The 18,405-nt window shown below is 56.3% G+C and overlaps 1 protein-coding gene and 1 long non-coding RNA gene across 2 annotated transcripts; one reads left to right on the forward strand and one right to left on the reverse strand.

Moving 5' to 3' along the window:
• Positions 1–39: 39 nt before the first annotated feature.
• Positions 40–13,075, reverse strand: EXTL1 (exostosin like glycosyltransferase 1). Its single transcript, XM_025857135.2, has 11 exons — positions 12,105–13,075; positions 6,562–6,652; positions 6,180–6,287; positions 4,998–5,117; positions 4,273–4,405; positions 3,967–4,073; positions 3,096–3,185; positions 2,185–2,271; positions 1,615–1,775; positions 394–565; positions 40–230 (listed from the first exon to the last, which is right to left on the reverse strand). Exons 1-11 carry the CDS (start codon positions 12,875–12,877, stop codon positions 60–62), a joined length of 2,013 nt encoding a protein of 670 aa, XP_025712920.1. The 5' UTR covers positions 12,878–13,075; the 3' UTR covers positions 40–59.
• LOC141374441 (uncharacterized) lies at positions 12,423–14,007 on the forward strand. Its single transcript, XR_012381334.1, has 3 exons — positions 12,423–12,550; positions 12,996–13,077; positions 13,932–14,007. It is a non-coding gene; the product is annotated as an uncharacterized lncRNA (long non-coding RNA).
• The last annotated feature ends 4,398 nt before the right edge of the window (positions 14,008–18,405 follow it).

Raw genomic sequence — 18,405 nt, forward strand, 5'->3', positions numbered from 1 at the left:
CCCCCCCCCCGCAGGTGCAGTGCCCCCTGGGAGCAGGGCTGGGGCTCTGCTGGTCCTTCCTAGGGTTTCTCCAGGCTGCGATACTTCTTGCGCAGCACGGACACGGGGTCCTTGAAGAGTACTGGGTCCAGACGGAGGCGAGAGGAAACCAGGGGCATGTAGCCGAACTCCACTGCCATCCGATTGATGCAGTCCTGGACTGGAGGCTGCGACTCCAGGCCCTCAGGCGCCTAAGGGGGGAGGAGAAATGCGTTGGAGGTCTCTGTCCTTCTGAGCCCACCCCCATGCCCCCGAACCCTGCAGTAAAAAAACAGGATTGGGGTTACACAGTGAGAGGGAATCCCATCCCCAGCAGCGCCCTCCCAGTGCCGACCTGCCCCCCTGGATCCTCACCAGTGGAGGTCTGGCCTCCAGATGCTGCTTCCCGTAGGGCACCTTTAGAGGGGGCAGCTTGGTGACTGCTGCTACTAGGAAGTTCATGAGGATGTCCACACAGGTGGGTGCTTCATCCGCCAGGGCTCTCAGAGCCTTGGGCAGGTAGTGGGTGAAGAGGATGTGGTAATACCTGGGCAAGGCGGGATGACAGTAGCCAGATTCACCCACCGCCTCTCCCTGCCAGGCCCCACTCTCCTCCCTCCTGACCTCACTCTCCCTTTCGACTTCATTCCCCAACGCCTCTTTAGAAACCCCTGCTCCCCCTCTCAGCCCAGGCCGCCTCAGAGAGCTCACACCAGAAGTGCAAACCACTCTCTACTGTTCGGTGCTCTGTGGGTCGTCTGCAGCAAATGGTGTCCTCCCTGCCCCCTCCCTTACAGCTCCCTGGGGCCCCCACCCCTGGGCTCTGAGGTCTGACCTCAGCCAGAATGAGGTGGGGGATCAGCTGGTTCCAAGGCCATTAAACGTGCCAGCCCCAAAGACCAGCTTCAGGAAGGCTGTGGATTAACCAGATGATGATGCTCCAGGTGAGCCTTGCTTCACGCAGCCCTCCTGTAGAACAACCTAGGTGCACCCTGCAGACCTTAGGGGCACTCTTCACTCTGCTGAGACTCCCCCGCAGAGCTCCTGGGTGAACCTACTAGAGGTACCAGGTTACACATACTTGGTTTAAGTATGTCTAAGGAACCCCTCTAAAGGGGCCTTCCAAAATTCAGTCTCTACCCCAAAGACGAGTGCTTCCATCAACTTCTGAAAGGCCTGGGACAGTCCCCAGCCCATCACACATTTATTTTTTTTATTTTTATTTTTTTCCATCACACATTTATAAAATTTTAGGGACATTCTCTTGTCTCCACCATTACCAAATCCAAATCCCTACCCTCTACCTAGCTCTATTTAAAATAACACTAGCTACCATTTGTTGACCATCTGCGTGGTTTTCTCATCTGATTATCATGTCAGCCCTGGCAGGTGAAAACATTCTCCAGATAAGGAAACTGAGCCTCACAAGAAAAGACTTGCCCATCACACAACTGGGATGTGGCAGATCCGGGCCTGGAACCTGGATCTCTGGGGGTTCTAGGTTGACTGCTGTGTTCACTCCCACACCACCCTGCTCATGGTTCAAAGAAGGAGTCTCTGACCCTCTGCTCCCAGTGCCAGGCCGGCCCTCTGTACCTGTGGTACAAGGCCGCCGATGTGAGAACCACGGAGAACTCGTTGGCCCTCTCGGCAGTGTAGCCCCAGCCACCCCGGGCCTCGTCCCAGAAGTGGCTCAATGTCAGGAAGCCCACCATCCGCTCAGGGAAGCTCTGCCACACCACAAAAGCAAAGTCCACCTGGGGAGATAGTTAAGTGAGGTATGAGGAGGGACGTCCCGAACAGCTGGGGACATCCAGAGATACGGAGGCAAGGCTAGCCTGGCCACGGGGACTCAGGGGAGAGGAGATGGGTGCGTGAAAGTTTCCAGGAGTGCTGGGGTGGGGGTAGGGTCCCATCTGGGAGCTAGAAACAATGCTTTTCAGCTGGGAGCTGAAAACTGTTTTCAAGAGTCTGCTGAAGGTTGGAAGGTTCTACTAGATTGCTAAAGAGGAGGCTGATTGGCTCGCAGGGGTGGTTTCAAAAGCAGGGGCTGCACCTCTGCGCTGGTCTTCTGCTCCTCTCTGCTTTGGGAATCCAAGCGGCTGCCCCCGGCCCCTCTGGCTCTGCCCACCCCCACCCTGGGCTCCTCTTGGGCCCCGTCCTCACCTCACTTGTGGTAAGACTGCTCTGGGCATCGAGGCTGAGGATGGCATCAGTGCTGATGGCTCTGTGCGGGAAGAAGCGGTCACTGACCTGTAGTGGGAGGGAGGTGAGGCCAACTCAGCCGTGGGAACCCTCCCCAGGCTCCCACAGTGACTAAGTAGCCTCGAAGCGGGAGCCCCTGCACACGGGTGTAGAAGACAGGCCAGTGACAACGGCCAGGCTGCCTGGAACTGGGACCCAGAGCTCACTGTAACTCTCCGCACTTCCATTTCCCTTTTGGTAAAACGGGCAGAGGGTATCTACGGGTCCTTCTAGTTTGGACGCCTCTGGATTCCTCTTGTCACATTACATGCTCACCTCAACCCTGGGAGGGGCTGTCAGACATCCTCCCTTTGAAAGAAACAGGTCCAGAGAGATGAAGGGACTTGCCCAGAGCCACACAGCACGCAGGTGGCTCCCACCATCCGAGGTTCTCAGAAGCCACCCTCCTCCAGCTCTGTGTGCTGCAATCTGTTCTCATTTCCTCAAGATCCCACGTTTCTCCTCGGGCTTATCCAAGGCAGCCCACATACGCCCTCTGCCTTCCCTCATCACACAAAACCCCAGGTCTCTGGAAGCACAATCCACAAGGGCCAGGGACGGAAGACGATCATCTCTATGGGGCCTGCAGCTGAGATCCACGTCAGATAGCCCACCATCCACTCCAGGAAGCTCTACCACACCCACACCGTGCAAGCAGTCCACCTGGGGAGATCCTTGAGTGAGGTGGGAGGAGGGACTTCCTGACCAGCTTCAGGCCTGACTGGAAGTCCAGATCTGGCTCAGGCTCAGGCAAAGCACCTGTGTGTGCCCTCCTGGGTTCCCTGCATGTGGGGGCTGGAGCCCTCCCTCCTGCCCCCCCCCCCACTCCTCACCTTCCTCTGCCCTTCCAGGACTGTCAAGGGCACTGCTGTCTTGGGCCACCTGGGTGGGGGTGGCTTCTCACTGCTCCAGAGAACCAAGATCTAGGAGGAAAAGGGGGTGTTCCTGAAGTCTGGGAGAGCAACTGTATTTGTGAGTTTGGGAGAGTTTAGTTGGAGCCAAGGTCCTTTTCTCGCTGCCCTGTTTTTGCCTCTGGGCTTCAGGAAGGCAGGAATTCCGGTGACACGAAGGAAGCTACCTATACCATTAGAACTGGAGGGAGTCGGTGGTGGTAACCCCTTGCCTGGGCCCTGGCCCCTCGCTCCATGCCCATCTTCTCTCAAAGGCTTTCATTCTCTTCTGCTCCTTCATCATTCGCTGCCCAGCTCAAATGTCCCATCTGTGGAACTGCTCTGTCTGTCCCCGGCTGAGCTTCCCTCCCCTGTGAGTTCTCTCAAGAGTCTATGTGGCTTCTCTGGAAGTGAGATTTGACAGCGTGTGCCAGGAAATGCTAACAACGGGAATCCGGGGCTGAATCCTTTCCTGCTTTTTCTCTGCATCCTCAGCATCAAGCCCACGGCCTGGCACTGAGAAAATGACTGATGGATGAGCACATGCGTGAACGCACGTCTGTTTACCTCTCCAGCCCCCCCAAGGGGTACCTGCTTTTTACATGATTTCATCAGTTTCCAAGGGGGGGGGGCAGGGAGGAAAGGAACAAGAACATTGGGACTTAAAGAGGGCACTGATGGCACTTGAAAACCCCTCCCATGCCTCCCCCCTGAATGTGTGGTTACGCTTGGGGTCTAGACATCTTCAAGGGCCCTGCCCTTTCCCTTGCCCCCACCCTGGATCCCAGGACCCCAGCTGGCAAGGGGAACAGACCTGGGCACAGTGCTGGGAGCCTGCCACCGCCTGGATGAGCTTCAGAGGGGGCTGGCCTGGGGCCCCCACCCAGATCAGGGCACTGAACCTGCCCACAGGCCGAGAGCCTGGGGGGAAGGAGACACAGGCTGTTAGGGTGGGAGGGGACAGAACCTCTTGAAGAGTGACCTGAGCCGGGGCCTCCAGGAGCCAGGAGAGATGTGGGAGAATCAGGGAAGGGCTTGGCAGGGCTTTATGGTTGAGGCTGGGATGGACTTGGGAAGAGCTGGTGAGGGGACTTCAAGTTGCCCCATCCCCAGGGCATACCCCGTTGTAGGTAGTAGAAGGGGAAGTCCGAGGGGCTTGTGGAAAAAGTGGGCAGGGCCAGGAGGGCCCCTGGGGGGCTGTTCCACAGTAGCGAGGGGTGAGCAGATGCTCCAAAGATCCGGTCCTGAATAATCTGTGAAATGAGAGAGGGCTGTGCTGAGGGAGTGGCCGGTGTGGTCGTGGGCAGGGTCCGGGGAAGTGCGGACCTGGCCTAGCACCCCCTCCCTGCAGCCCCCCTTCAGGCTCCTGGGAGGGCAGCAGCTGCATCACTGTCTGAAGGGTTCAGGTACAGAAGTCCAGAGTAGGGGGCACTCAGTGATGGTGTCCAGAGATGGCCGATGATGGTGAGTTTGCTGCCTCCCTTTCCTTCCTCACTCATGGCAGATGTTGCCAACAAGTCGCAACATTCTTTCCGGACCCAGAATCCTCTTTAACACAGCACCCGAGGCAGCCGCTGCCCATCACCTGGGCTGACATCTTGGCACATGCATTGAAATCTATTGGCCAGAGCTGTCCCTCTACAGATGGGGAAACTGAGGCCAAGACTGGAGAAGGAACTTGTCCAAGAGCTCAGAGCCAAGTCTCAGATTCATCCCAGAAGCCTCTTCAAGGGGGAAGTCCAAACAGTGGGGTGGAAGAGGTGTCCAGAGAGAGGGGTGTGGAGAGGGAACAGGGATGAGGCAGGAGCCAAGCCCCACAGCCCCCACCGTGGAAGTCCCCCTCACCTCCAGAGTGGTATGGATGACCTTCTCCACTGAGGAGAAGTAGGCATCCCATAGAAACTGGGTCTGCTGACGCAGGGCAAGGACCCGCGTGGGGGGCATCTCCTGGAGGGCAGCGACGACCTGAGGCACAGAGGGAGGAAAGGAGAAGGCATGGCGCCTTGTCGGGCTCTGACTGACTCTGAGGTGGGACCACCCAGGTTGGCAGTCTGGGAACCAGAAGCCTTCTCCACTCGGGTTTCCAAGTGGGTTAGAGCAGCCACCTTTGGCTAAGGCCCAGGTAACAATCAAGAGTTCAAGGATCACACAGAGTTGGGCCTAAATGCCACTTAGTAACTGTGTGACTATGGGCAAACTACTCAACCTCTCTGAGTCTGTGTCCTCATCTGTAAAATGGGGATAATAATAGTACCTGCCTTATAGGGTGGCTGTGGGGATGAAATTAGATAACACAGGGGCACCTGGGGGGCTCAGTTGGTTAAGTGGTTTGCCTTTGCCTCAAGGTCATGATCCTGAGGTCCTGGGATCGAGTCCTGCCTCGGGCTCCCTGCTCAGCGGGGAGTCTGCTTCTCCCTCTTCCCCTGCCCCTCCCCCCCCCGCTTGTGTGCGTGCGCGCGCACGCTCTCTCTCAAATAAATAAAAAGATCTTAAAAATAAATACATTAGATAATATACATTAAGTGCTTAGCATACGGTAGAGGTTCAGTGGCTGGTAGCTATTATTATTAACTACCATACCATTCTCACTTCTCAGGGGATTCAAGGCTTATGCAGGGTTTTCACAGTCAGGCAAAATTAGTTTCATCAGCTGGAAAAGTCACTGCATTTTGCTTGCCTGCCCCAGCCTCCATGGAGGCACTCAGATTTTGGATTTTTTGTGGCTTTCCCTTAAATTGGTCGAGTCACGGGCTGGGCCCATGGAGATCACCTGGTCTAACTTATCCCACTGTAGAGATGGGAAAACTGAGTCTGGAGAAGGCTCAGGACTTGCTCTCAGAACCCTCAGGAGTCCCTGCCTCTCTATGATCCTATGGGAGTCCCAGAGGCTTGGGGCTTGGAGCAAAATCATGAATATACACATATGGGGAATAGGAATGAGGACTGAGATCAGCCTGGGGGCTGAGATCCCGGGCTCCTCCCATGTCCTGGGTCCAGTCCCACGCTGTGGGCAGCACCCTGAGCTACCTGAAATGGGAGCCTCTCGTCAGCTACAATGGCCGCCTTGGTCCAATCGATGACCTCAGAGAAGGGCAGCTCCCACCGAGGGCTGAGAAGCACAGGGATGCAGCCAGCCTGGGGGGAAAGGGGAGGCACCGGGAAGCCCAGTCTTATCCTACACACACTTCCCCTCCCCCAGTTCCAAATTAGCAGCTGCTTCGGTTGTGGGCAAGGGGCAAAGAGGAGAGAAAGGTGGTTTTTTGGGCAGTGGGTTGTTCTACAGAGGGTGTGGTGAGCGTGGGTGCGGGCAGCTCACTGTCCCTTCCCATCGGCCTGGGCCCAGAGAGCCTGCCAGCTCAGGAGTGGGGGGGGGGGGCAAGGCCAGGGGATGCCTACGTTGGGGTTGTACCTGCAGGGCTTGGAGGAAGTGCAAGGCATCAGGACGGTGGCCAGGGATGAGGCAGAAGGTGGCATTGGGTAGCGTTGCCCCAGGGTGGGTCCTAAGGAGGTACAGGAGGGGTCCCACACACATGAGGCCTGAGATAGCGGCCCCTCGCCCCACCTGGCTCCCTTCACATCCCCCCAACTCCCCACACCAATACTCCCAAATTCACAATGTGTAAATCCATCATCTGTGCTTCATATGTTAATGACACTCAACGCACACGCACAAGCACACACGGAACACTGACACGAACACAAGCTTCACACCTGCCCTTCACCCATGGTGGGCTTAGTTCTGCCTCTGCCCTTGGTGGGCTCAGGCATCTCCCCCCTTCTCTTCTCTGGACCTCAGTTTCCTCATTTGCAAAATGGGAGGTGGCGGGACCAGCGGTTTCCAAGGCCTGGTCTGAAACCAAGGCACAGGCTCGCCCCCCCCCCACTGCTCTGCCACACGCAGATTCTTGGGCAACCCTCACCTGAGTGGCCTCCCTGCCCTGCCTTCCCCCCATCCCGAGAGCCCAGGCCCATGAAAGGCTCCTCTGTCAGGAGGTGGGCTGGGCCCCCAGCCCGGAACCGCACAGGAAGCTGCTGCCCAGAGGCCCCCTTGCCCAGAGGACAGGCCTCCTCTGTTCCTCCCAACCCCTGGGCCACACTCGGCTGTGTGTGTTTGTGGGGGGAGGGGCTTGAGTCACAGCCTCCTGGAGCCGCCTCCCTGGGACTGCCCACCCAGGGAAGCGGTGCCCATGACCTAGCTGCCGGGAGGTGTGGGGAGGGCATGGAGGGGGCAGGACTCCTGGCCTCACAGGCCTGCTCAGAGTGGGACTGATGAATAGAGCTCAGAGGTCCCAGGACCCTCCTCAGCTACAGCCTGTCTGGCCTGAGTCTGAACCATTGAACAGATGGGGAGACTGAGTCTCAGAGAGACCCAAGGACTAGCTTAGGGTCTCAGAAAGGGTTAAGGCAGGGCTGGAACTAGAACCAAATAGGCTAACTCCTGCCCCTGGGTTATTTGAACTACCCCGGAGCTGCGGCTTAGGGGTCTCCCAGGGGCTCTGCCTCCCGCCTTCTGTCTCTCCTCCTCAGGTGGCCACCAGGCTTCTCCTGGAAGAAGCCACGCGTTAAACAACAGAACATTCTCTAACTCATTGGTGCCACAGGACCAGCCAGCTACAGCCCTCCTCCCCTCCCCAACAAAGCCCTAAGGGACTGAGAAGCCCTAAGTTCCAGGCTTCCGAGAACCCAGAGACAAAGAGCTTTCTGAATAAACTGTACTCCTCAGTCCTCACTAACCTCCACCGTTCCCTCCTCTGCGTCTCTGTATATCCTCCCTCAGCCTGGAGCACCCCAGCTCTGCCTTATAGCCCAAGGAATTCCTCCTACTTGATCTTTTTTTTTTTTAATAAATTTTTTTGTTTTAAGATTTTCTTTTTTATCTGAGAGAGAGAGAGAGAGAGAGAGAGAGAGAGAGCGGGGGAGAGAACACAAGCAGGGGGAGCAGCAGAGGGAGAGGGAGAAGCAGGCTCCCTGCCCAATGTGGGGCTCGATCCTGGGACCCTGGGATCATGCCCCGGGCTGAAGGGAGACGCTTAACTGACTGAGCCACCCAGACGCCCCTCCTCCTACTCGAGCTTAAGGTCTAAGCTCAAACCTCGCCTTCTCTGGGAAGCCCTCCTTGATCTTTCCAGAGAAGGCTGGCTCCTCTCTGCTCCCACAGCCTGTGTGTGCACACAGTAGTAACGAGCCACGCCAAGCTTCCCAGAGCATTGCTCTAAGTGCTTTACCTGAGGTAACTCACCCCCCTGTCACAGCACTCCCTCAGAGACCGGAGGTCTGTGTTGCTCGTCCCCTGCTTTCCAGATGCGGGAACGGAGGCCTAGAGAGGCCCCACAGCTCTGAAGTGGAGGAGCCTGCAAGCAAGGCAGCTTGCACAGCATCTCTCTGCTTAACAGTGTGGGTCCTAACCAGGATCTGCCTGCCTCTCCCACAAGACCGAGCAACTTGAGGGCCGGGGCCCTGCCTTCCTCATCTTGGCATCCCCATGGCCTAGTGGAGCACCTGGCCGAGACTGGGCACGTAATAGCTGGTCAGTGAACGGATGCCCGGCGTGTGATAAAGGATGGACCCAGGACCAGGGGGCCAGATGTCTGCAAGGTCAGTTTCGGCACCAATTCTAGTAATGAATGTCTGGCTGACAGGAGCCAGGGGGTGGCCTTGGGAGATGGTGAGATCCCTATCAGTAGAGGTAAATAAGCAGAGCTGGATGTCTGTGTGTCTCTGTGCGTGCTGTGGAGGGGACATCATGGTAACTGCCAATGAAGTCTTAGGGTTCTGTGACCATAAAAGGTGTTTGCCACAGACTCAGGGCCTCAGTGCCCAAGGATGGAGTCAATGTGGCTCTGATGGGCTCTCTTGCAGCCTGGCTATTGGCGGGGCCACGTGTGACTTCCGTGTGCCCTAGGTACTTTGGCCTTTGGGGTCTCTCTGCCATAAATATTATATATATAAATTACATTTGATAATTGCATTTGGTATAAAAACAAAAACACTGGGGTGCCTGGCTGGCTCAGTTGGTGGAGCGTGCAACTCTTGATCACAGGGTTGTACATATTTTAAGATTACTTAAAAATAAATAAAAACAGTAATATATATTAGGGGCACCTGGGTGGCTCAGTCAGTTAAGCATCTGCCTTCGGCTCAGGTCATGATCTCAGGGTCCTGGGGTGTCAGGGTCCTGGGGTGTCGGGCTCCGTGTCAGGCTCCCTGCTCAGCGAGGAGCCTGCTTCTCCTTCTCCCTCACCCCACCCCACCCCCGGCTCATGCTCTCTCTCTCTCTCTCGCTCTCAAATAAAATCTTTAAAAACATATATATTAAAACATTTTCTTCTACTTAAAAGTATGGTTTTTCCTTCTGATTTTCAAAGAAATGAAAACGTTTTCCTGGGTCCCTGAAAGTACCATGGGTCCTAGGCACTGCGCCTCCTAGATGCAAAGGAGACTTTAAAACATGCACTGAATTTGTTAAAAAAAAAAAACAACACAAAAACCTAAGTGAGGGAGACCATACATACACGTTGTTTGTGCACACACAGAATACCTCCGAAAAGCCATGAGAGAAACTAGAAACGGTGTTTGGCTCCAGGAAGGAAAACCGGGTGGCCAGAGACACGGTGGGAGGGAGTTTTACTGTATACCCTTTTGTGCCTTTGGAATTTTGTACCCTGTGAATGAATTCCCTATTCATAAAAATAAATAAATAACAATTTAAATGGGTGGAGGCTTATTCCAAAGCAACAGGAGACTGTTCACCCAAGGTGGAAAAATGGCTCTGGAGCCAGAAGCGCCGGGTTTAAGCCCAGCTCCGCAGCCACCCCATCACAAACTCCAGGGAGGCCACGGTGAATCAAGGAGCTTGTCACCAAAGGGCCTTGGCTGGCTCCCTCCACCGCTTTGAGCCTCAGTTTCCTGTTCCCTGAAATGGGAATAACAATGCCTCCCTTGCAGGGTACTTGAGGGCGTGTGACTTGTGCAAAGTGGCTGGCGCAGCACCTGGCCTGGGGCGTGTTCGCTTCCTCCCCTCCCCCTCTCGCCCCCCCCCCCCCGTCGCCAGCCCAGGCAATGTGGGACAGTGGCTGTGGGATGGTGGCAGGGACGATGAATTGCCTCTTTCTCTGACCAATACTTGTTTATTCAGGCCACCTTCTGGGGGCTGCCCTGTGGCTGGTGGCCTCCCTCTCTCCCTCTGTCCCTATACTGTTTGGCTGCTTCAGGCAGCTGCCTGACACCTCGGGGAAACTGAGGCTTACGCTACTCCAGAGATTACAAGACCTGTCCCCTGCAGGGGGGCTGAGGCCAAAGACAGACCTTGTGAAACTGCAGAGGATAGTCAGAGGCTGCCAGGCATCACACCTTGGAAATAAACTCATCCAGAGGGTGGCCCACGCAGATAAGAAAGCCTTGACAAGTTCTGGCCGATTTGGGATCAATCGGTAAACATTTAGTACGTCAGCAGTTCACCTATGGTATGCAGCTCCCTAATTTCCAGTCTCTCAAAGAAGTTCAGACTGAAATTCACCAGCGCAGTAACTAAAGTCAGCGGAAAGAAGAACTTCCTATAAGCAGGAATGGCTAAGAGCCTAATCAGAGAGGTCAGGTGGGGCCATGGTGAACAAGAGAAACTAGTTCACTGAAGGTAAGCTCTGTCTGAGCTCTGACCTTCAGGGGCCTGGGGTGGGGGGATCCCCGACCTTTCCGATCACTGCTGAGGACGCCCGCTAGGGATGGGTCCGGGCAGAAGGGCCTGGGGGCTGATGAGGCAATTGCATTCCTACCTCTGGCTGTGGGGCTCCCTGGAGGCCCTGTGCCTTGAGGAAGTAGAGGGAGTGCATTCCCAGGAGAGCCGTCTGCCTGAGAGAAGCCCCTGAGAAGCAGAGGCAAAAAGGGAGCTTGGCCACGTGAAGCCTTCCTAGGGGGGAGGTGTTGCTGAGAATAGCCCATGTTGTTCTAGCAGCGAACGGAGATACCTGAGGGAGGGAGCAAGGGGAGGACAGTTTCCAACTCAGGTTTGCCCCAGAGATGGAGAAGGAACCCTCTGCTGCCTGGACAACCTTCAAAAGGATTTGAGTTCCTGCCTGCCCAACCAGCCTTCGGACACACGGACACACCGGCCTCCTGGGGGTCCAGAGGGGTTAGGGTACTTCAGGGTTAACTGCTTTATCACCTGAGGCCTGTCACTCCAGCTAGCCCACGGAGAGGGGTTTCTGAACAACTCTCCATGTCCCATAGGCACCACACCCCCCCATATGTCTCCAGGCGGTTGTGGGGGCGGGAAGTTCTTCTGTAGGTCTGACATTCATATTTGCTGTTTCCTTAAGAGATTAATCCCTCAAATTAGACACCAGAGCATCTTCCATCTGTGACCAGTTCTTAGTCTCCATGGCTCTGAGGCATTTGATGGGTTGATCATACACTCTTGGTTAAAACTCAGAATTCTAATGCTGAAGGCTTTGGAAACAGGCAGCTCTGGATTTCAACACTGGCTGTGCCCTTTCTGTCTGGATGGCCTCAGACCAGTTACTTAACCTCTCTGAGCTTAGTGTCTGGTACACAAACAAATGATAGCAATTAGTAGTATTTTATTATAACCATTATTTATAATTTAGCACAGTGAGCACAATAGACGTGTACGTTAAAATATTAGGAAAGGAGGAATTGGAATAAGAGAAAGAGAGTAAGCAGGAGTGAGTCATATTTTTGTTTTTACAGATCCCCGAGGGAGAACTCCAAAACCTACTTTGGACACCCTGTGTGACAAAGAACCATCTTGGTGGGGTCTCTCTCTGTCTAACCTGATTCCCTCTTGCTGCAGCTGAGGCCAGAGTTTGCCAGGCCTAGCCGGTTCTCCTGTCCCATCTCAATCCTGCCCTCCCCCCTGGCCTCTGGGCTTAGTCCCCTTGCAGATCCCTCCCACTCAGCACCCCCCCCCCGCCCCCGGGGTAAAAGTCCACTTACTGCTCGGGTCCACGGTCCTGCTCACAGCGCCCATCCCAGGGGCAGGCAGAGGAGTCCGGGACTGCTGTGCGCCACCCGCCCCTCTCCTCCGCCAGGGCTAGCAGGGGCACCCCAGGGTGGGGGCTGTGCTGTCCCAGCCGGCCAGGGGCCCCACCTCGCAATGGGTGGGCTTCAGGGAGAAGCGGCAGGGCCACGTCAAAGCCAGGCCGGAAGGTGTCCACCATGGGGCTGGCCTTGGCCACCATTGCCTGTCCCAGTTGAAAGGTCTGGGTGCAGAAGGCTGGGTGCAGACTGAGGACCAGATGGTTCCTTCCCCCATTCCATTGCTGGGGCACTGGGATGCACTCTCCGGCTGGGGCTTCCAGGCTGAGGAGGAGGAGGATGCAGGCCTCATCAGGGCTGACGGAGCGGGATCGAGAGCTCTCAATGGAAGCCAGGATCCTGCGGTGAGTGTCAGAGATCGGGCCAGCCACCGGGTACACGAACACCTTGAGACCACCACCCCTGCACTTGGAGACATCAAAGCAAGCTCCCCAGTCGCAGCTGCCACCACGGGGGGCTTGAGGAAGTTGAGGGTCATCTTCTGGGAGCTCCCCAGGCTGGGAGAAACTCTGCAGGAGCTCTGCATCCAGCCAGCGGGGCCAGCCTTGGGGGGCCCCTGCCCAAGGTCTAGCAGGCACTGCCAGGCGGAGAAGGGGGAAGACTCTCAGAAGGACGAGGAGCCAAGAGGCCGACAGTGCCAGCCAGAGGGACTTTCTTCTCCACGACTGCATGTGGCCACCCGCAGCCAGGGCTGGGGGAAGCAGGAGGAGCAGGGGCTTGGAGCAGGGGCTTGAGGGCGAGTCGCTGGAGCTGGGATCTGCCTTCTAGTTCAGCGCCTTCATTGTACAGATGGGAAGACCGAGGCCCATGGAGAACAGGCTGCCTGTGTAAGGTCAAACCGCAAGTCACCAGCCAGGCACCAGGAGGCCAGGTAGGACCCGGCTTTGTGGCCTTGCCTTCTTGCAGTCAGGAATCTGCTTCCTTGGCCTTTGGGCAACCAAGCCAGGCTTTGACAACCCCCCACCCCCGCAACCGCCAGCAGGGCCCCTGCCCCTGGGCACTGCTCAGGCTGATGCAATCCCCTGACCACACTGCCAGGCGACGTCCTTCTGCCCTCCTGGCTGCACCCCCTGACCTTGGCCTCAGCAGGGAGGCAGGCAGTCTGCCAGGCCATGGGGACCTGTCAGGGCTCTCACAGGAGGTGGCTTGGCCAGGGTGTGGGGCTGGACAGAAGGGTGGCTGGCCTCCCCAATCCTCCCCTTTGCCTGAGCAGCCTCTGAGTAGTCCTGGCTGCCCCTGTGCCCACGGGCAGGCACTCCCGGGCTGTGGGCCCTGCGGCAGGAGCTTAAATTAGACTCGGCGGCCCATGGGGGCTCTCAGGGTCGGCTGAGGTCAAGGCCTGGGTGCAGCCAGTACCCCCTGCCCCGGGGGCTGGGAGTGCTCTGGGTCCTAAGTCCTCTCCCACCCCCCGCGCTGTCCCCCTCTCAGGCAGCTCGGCCCCTCCCCCCCTCAGCTGGCCCTGCACCCTCTGACTGGCAGCTGTCCCGGTGCAGACACCGGGGACCCTGCCCCACGCTCCCGTCCTACGGCCCCCCCCAGCCCCGCCAGCGTCTCGGTCTTCTCCCCGGCTCCCTCTCAGGCAGGGCAGCATCTGGCCCGACGGGCCCTCCTTCCCGGCCCGGCTCCTCCCCTGCCAGCCCTGATTCGTTGCTGCCTGGGAGGCAGGGTCTCCACTTAACCCGTTCCAAACCAGTTTCCTTGAGGGTCGATCATCCTCACCAGCAGGACCCACACCTCACAGACGCCTCGTGCTGTCACAGCCTCTGAATCCACACAGCAGCGCTCCAAGGCAGAGGTTTAGCACTCAGTTTTCACAGGTGAGGGGGTGGGTGGTACTGGGTAAGATGCTCTCGACTATTCCCAGGAGTAGCCCCACCTCATCCAGCTGCAGCCTTTTCAGGCCCACTTCCGGCACCTCTCACTCAGGTGTCCAGGTAGGTCTGCCGTTGCCTGGGGCTCTGGAGAGAAGGTCTTGATGCTCATCCTCCAGTCCATATGGTAAGTTCTGCCTGACGTTGAACTTGGCTATCCATTAGTCCACGGCCACTGAGGGGTTCCCCTGCTCAGTTCCTTAGTCTGTGCTCTGAGAGGGGGGTCAGGAATGGGTGATGTCACCCACTAAAGAATTGCTGAGGTGAAGGGGGAAACACAGCCCCTGGCTGCCAGGAGCCCCAGTCTGATGTGGGAGGCCATGTGGAATGGGCCGACCTAGAGCGAACTCTGCCTCCACCTCTGAACAGCTGGATGATGTGGGGCCTCTGTCCCCTCATCTCAAGATGGAGGTAAAGATCTTTACCGTGAGGTGGTTGTCAGATTAAATCTAGGCCTATCCCATGGGGTCCCTCAACAGGTGGCCACCTCCTTTCCTTTCTTGCCTTCCCCTGATCTCAGAGGGCCACTGATCTGAGCAGGGAGAATGTTTTGCCCTCCATGGGAATGTTTTGCTGTCCGTGGGCAGCACGTCCTAGGGAAGAGTACAGTTCATTCACCCAATGTCCTCAAAATGGCCAGCACAGGGGAAACCTGGCCTTTTTGCCTACAGCGTCCATCACTAAGTGATGGACTGACTTTCCCTGCACACATCAGGCTTTCCCAAGGGGAGAGAGACCTTTGCACTTGCTGTTTCCTGCTCCTGCCATTCACCCTGCTCAGCTAACTCCACCTCATCCGACAGGAATCAGCTCCCCTCCTACAGGAAGCCTCCCTGACTCTCCTCGTGCTGGGTTGGGGCCCTCCTCTAGGTTCTTATGCCACTTCTTCATCCTTCTATCCCTGTGCTCATTCATTCATTCATTCATTCATCCAACAACTACTTATTAAGTACTAAATGTGGGCCAGGTTTTGTGCCAGGCCCTGGAGATAGACACTGAAGAACAGTAACAGCTAACGTTCCTATTACACTTACTATGTTCCACATGCAACTCCAAGTGCAAGTGTATTAGCTCATTGAATCCTCTCCTAGGGGGCTCTGAGGAAGGTACTGTTATTATCCCCATCTGATAGATGGGAAAAGAGAGGCCCAGGCAGCTTAAGTAAGTTGCCTGAATTCCTGCAGGATTAGCCAGGATTTGGACCTAGGCAGTCCATTCCTTCAGTCATCACACCATCCTGTCTCCTGAGTGAGACAGGTATACCCCCATTCTTGCAGAAGGCACCGTCCCTGAGGAACACCAGGATCCAGGCAATCACAGGACGAGGGGGGCAGGGAGCATGGGAGTGCACCGAGGGACACCTGCCCTAATGCTTGAAGGACACAGTATGTTTTTTAGAAGAACCAGTGTGGCTGCCTAGGTGGGAGCAGACAGGAAATGGCAGGAGTAGAGGCAGGGACTGCTTTTTTTTATGACGGTCACCCCCACAAGTCATTCATTCCCTCATTCCACAACTCTCCTTCATGAGCCCTGTACTGTGTGGGCCAGGCGGGCTCTCAGGGTGGGTAACAAAGCAGACAAAACCTTGCCCTTATGGAGTTCACGTTCCAGGGAGGAGAGATCAGCAATGAACAAAACATAAATAAAAAATCTCGTGTTATTTGGCAAGAAAGGCTGTGGAGAAGGGTAGGGGGAGCTGCAGTGTTAGACGGGACAAGTGGGGAGGGGCGCCCTGAGAAGCTGACGTTGGAGGTGAGGGAGTGGGGGGGGGGGCGGTGCAAGGTCAGGTCACTCCAGCAGGGCGGGGAGAAGCACAGGTTCTGGGGGTGGGGGGCATGGACGTGCAACATGAGAGACATGATCTCACTTGTTTTTGAGGCACCACTCGGACTCCAAGGAAGAAGTTGCCACGGGGCAGAGACAGGCGGGGAGCCATGTGGGCCCAGGGGAAACCACAAGACTGAGTGGGGAGTCGAGGTGGGGGAGAAGGTCAGGGGTCCACCTCTGAGGCTAGGAATTTTGTCTCATTCACCCTTCTCATCCCAGCACTAGGGTAATAAATGGCCAACAAATACTTGTTGAATGAGTGAATGAATGGACCGGTGGACAAAGCTGGGAGGGCGAGGAGGCCAAGGCCAGCGGGCCAGGGGCTTGGTAGGGGACTCCTGCTCCCCCAGCTCTAGGTACCCTGGCTGGCTCCTGCCCGTGTCCACACTTGCATACACGCACAAGCCAACTCCTACCTTCGCCCCTGCAGGGGAGGCCCTCAGACTGGCTGCGCCCTGGGCTTGTCTGGCCTGTGATTCACGTGGTTGCCCTGCGGCTTGGATGGAGGAAGAGAAGTCAGGGCATCCTGGCAGGCGGGACTGAGCTGGGCTCGTTCTAAAAATACATCGCCAGTTTCTGCCAAAAGCTCTGAGGGCCTCTGTTGAGCTCTTAGGGCTCATCAAAGCCACCTGGAGTTCCTGTCCTATGCCTGGGCTCTGATCAATGGCCCAGTAGCCCACACTTTGGGGAGAGGGGGGTGAGACAGGGCAGGAAGGAAAGGACAGCAGGGGGGAGGAGGGGGGAGGAGAAGGCCCAGGCTCTGGTTCAGTGAGGGGAAGCTTCTGGAGAAGGCAGCACTCTTGTTTCCCGCAGGGCAGGGTCGAAGCAGAGCTTGAGTGGATTGGAGACCAGGGAGTGCTCTGGATGGCATCCCGGAGCTGGAGCACTGCAGCGTTTGCTTCGGGGCTACGGTGTGTCACACTGCGGGGGGGCTGCCGGAGCAAGGGGGTGCTCCCTGCCTGAGGTGCCAGGTATCGTATTGGCCAAGTGCCCAGGCAGGAAATGGGGGTTTGATCTGGACTATTCCCTCTTTGCACCCTGGTTCTGCCTCCCCCCTGTCTTTCCTTCTCTGGAATGGGCCTGAAATTTCCAGAAAGAATGCATCTAGTCTTCCAAGAGAAAGGAGCCTGGAGCGTTAGCTCAGGTGCTCTTACCAAGCTGTGTGTGTTCCTGTGCAAGTTACTTCACCTCTCTGTGCTGCTGTTTCCCTTTCTATAAAATGCCGAGAATAGCACATTTCCTCTAAGGCTTTCTGGGAAGAGGGTTCAATGAGATCATGAATGGACAACCTTCAACACACCATGCCTGGCACAAAGCCGGCACCTAACAAATGCATCCTCTGTCCTCCTCAGACCCCAGGAGAGGTGAGCCGGCCTGCACCAAGCTGTCCAGATGGGGTAGATCAGGGCTAGGACTTGGACTTTCTCCCCTGTGCCCATGTTCTTCCTGCTGTATCTCCATCTCTGTTCAGAAAGAAAGATACTTGGAGCTCCAGGAGACGATCACCATGGCAACCCATCTGCTGCTTCTCACCCGCCACTGTTGTTTCCTCCAGCTCTGAGCTTTCTGGGTGTCTCGCTGCGGAATTCACACGTGTGGGGGGCCGGAGGCCATGGGAGGCTCTGGGGTCTCAGCTCTCACTTGCCTGAGCACTGATAACCCCAAAGCATGGCGAATCCCCACAGGACTCTATGATAGCAATCCAGCTCCAGCTAAAGTGAGTCTCCCCCTGAGGCCCCACCAGGATGCAGAGCGATTCCTCCCTATAGCAGAGAACTCACATCTGGAACCCAGAGCTAGGGAGGCCCAGGGAAGCAGCCCAGGGGCCCAGGGGATGAGAGTCAGGGAACGTAGGTCTGGCCTCTGCCACTCCCCCAGGTATAGCTGGGTGACCTTGGACCGGTCACACCCTCTTCCTGGACCTTCACTTTCTCTCCATCATCCTAACGTAGTAGCAAGACTAGCTTTTTAGAGGAAAAAGATCTGGAATTCTTACTGAGAAGTGATTCTGACAGTTTGGAAGCCCAATCCTTCCCTTTCCCATCCTATGAACACTTGACTTTGTCAGGAAAAATGTGCAAAACTTGGAAGTGAAGCAATGAGGAGACTGTGTATACTTTCATCATTCTCCTGGGGCATCATCCAAGAAGCCCCCAAGGGTCATGTGACCCCCTACGTACTGGGGGCCCAGACATTTTATAAGTATGAGAACTAAGACACTAAGTTGTAGGGGCGCCTGGGTGGCTCAGTTGGCTCAGCATCTGCCTTCAGCTCAGGTCATGGTCCCAGGGTCCTGGGTTCGAGCCCCGCACCAGGTTCCCTGCTCGGCGGGGAGCCTGCTTCTCCCTTTGCCCCTGCCTGCTACTCCCCCGGCTTGTGCTCTCTCTCTCTCTGTCAAATAAATAAAATCTTTATTTTATTTTTTTAAAGATTTTATTTATTTATTTGGGAGAGAGAGCAGCACGAGACGGGGGAGGGTCAGAGGGAGAAGCAGACTCCCC

Source organism: Callorhinus ursinus, unplaced genomic scaffold (assembly GCF_003265705.2).
Source record: "Callorhinus ursinus isolate GAN/ISIS: 27379988/994484 unplaced genomic scaffold, GSC_fseal_2.0 scaffold18, whole genome shotgun sequence".
In the NCBI taxonomy this organism is placed as follows: domain Eukaryota; kingdom Metazoa; phylum Chordata; class Mammalia; order Carnivora; family Otariidae; genus Callorhinus; species Callorhinus ursinus.

Bases quoted from the DNA above. Each gene is read 5' to 3' on its own strand.
- EXTL1 (XM_025857135.2), bottom strand. From the start codon at position 12,877: ATGCAGTCGTGGAGAAGAAAGTCCCTCTGGCTGGCACTGTCGGCCTCT. The intron at 6,653-12,104 runs GTAAGTGGACTT...GTACCTCCTTAG, and splicing joins CAGGACCGTGGACCCGAGCA to GACCCACCCTGGGGCAACGC. The intron at 5,118-6,179 runs GTAGCTCAGGGT...TCTGTGCCTCAG, and splicing joins ACGAGAGGCTCCCATTTCAG to GTCGTCGCTGCCCTCCAGGA.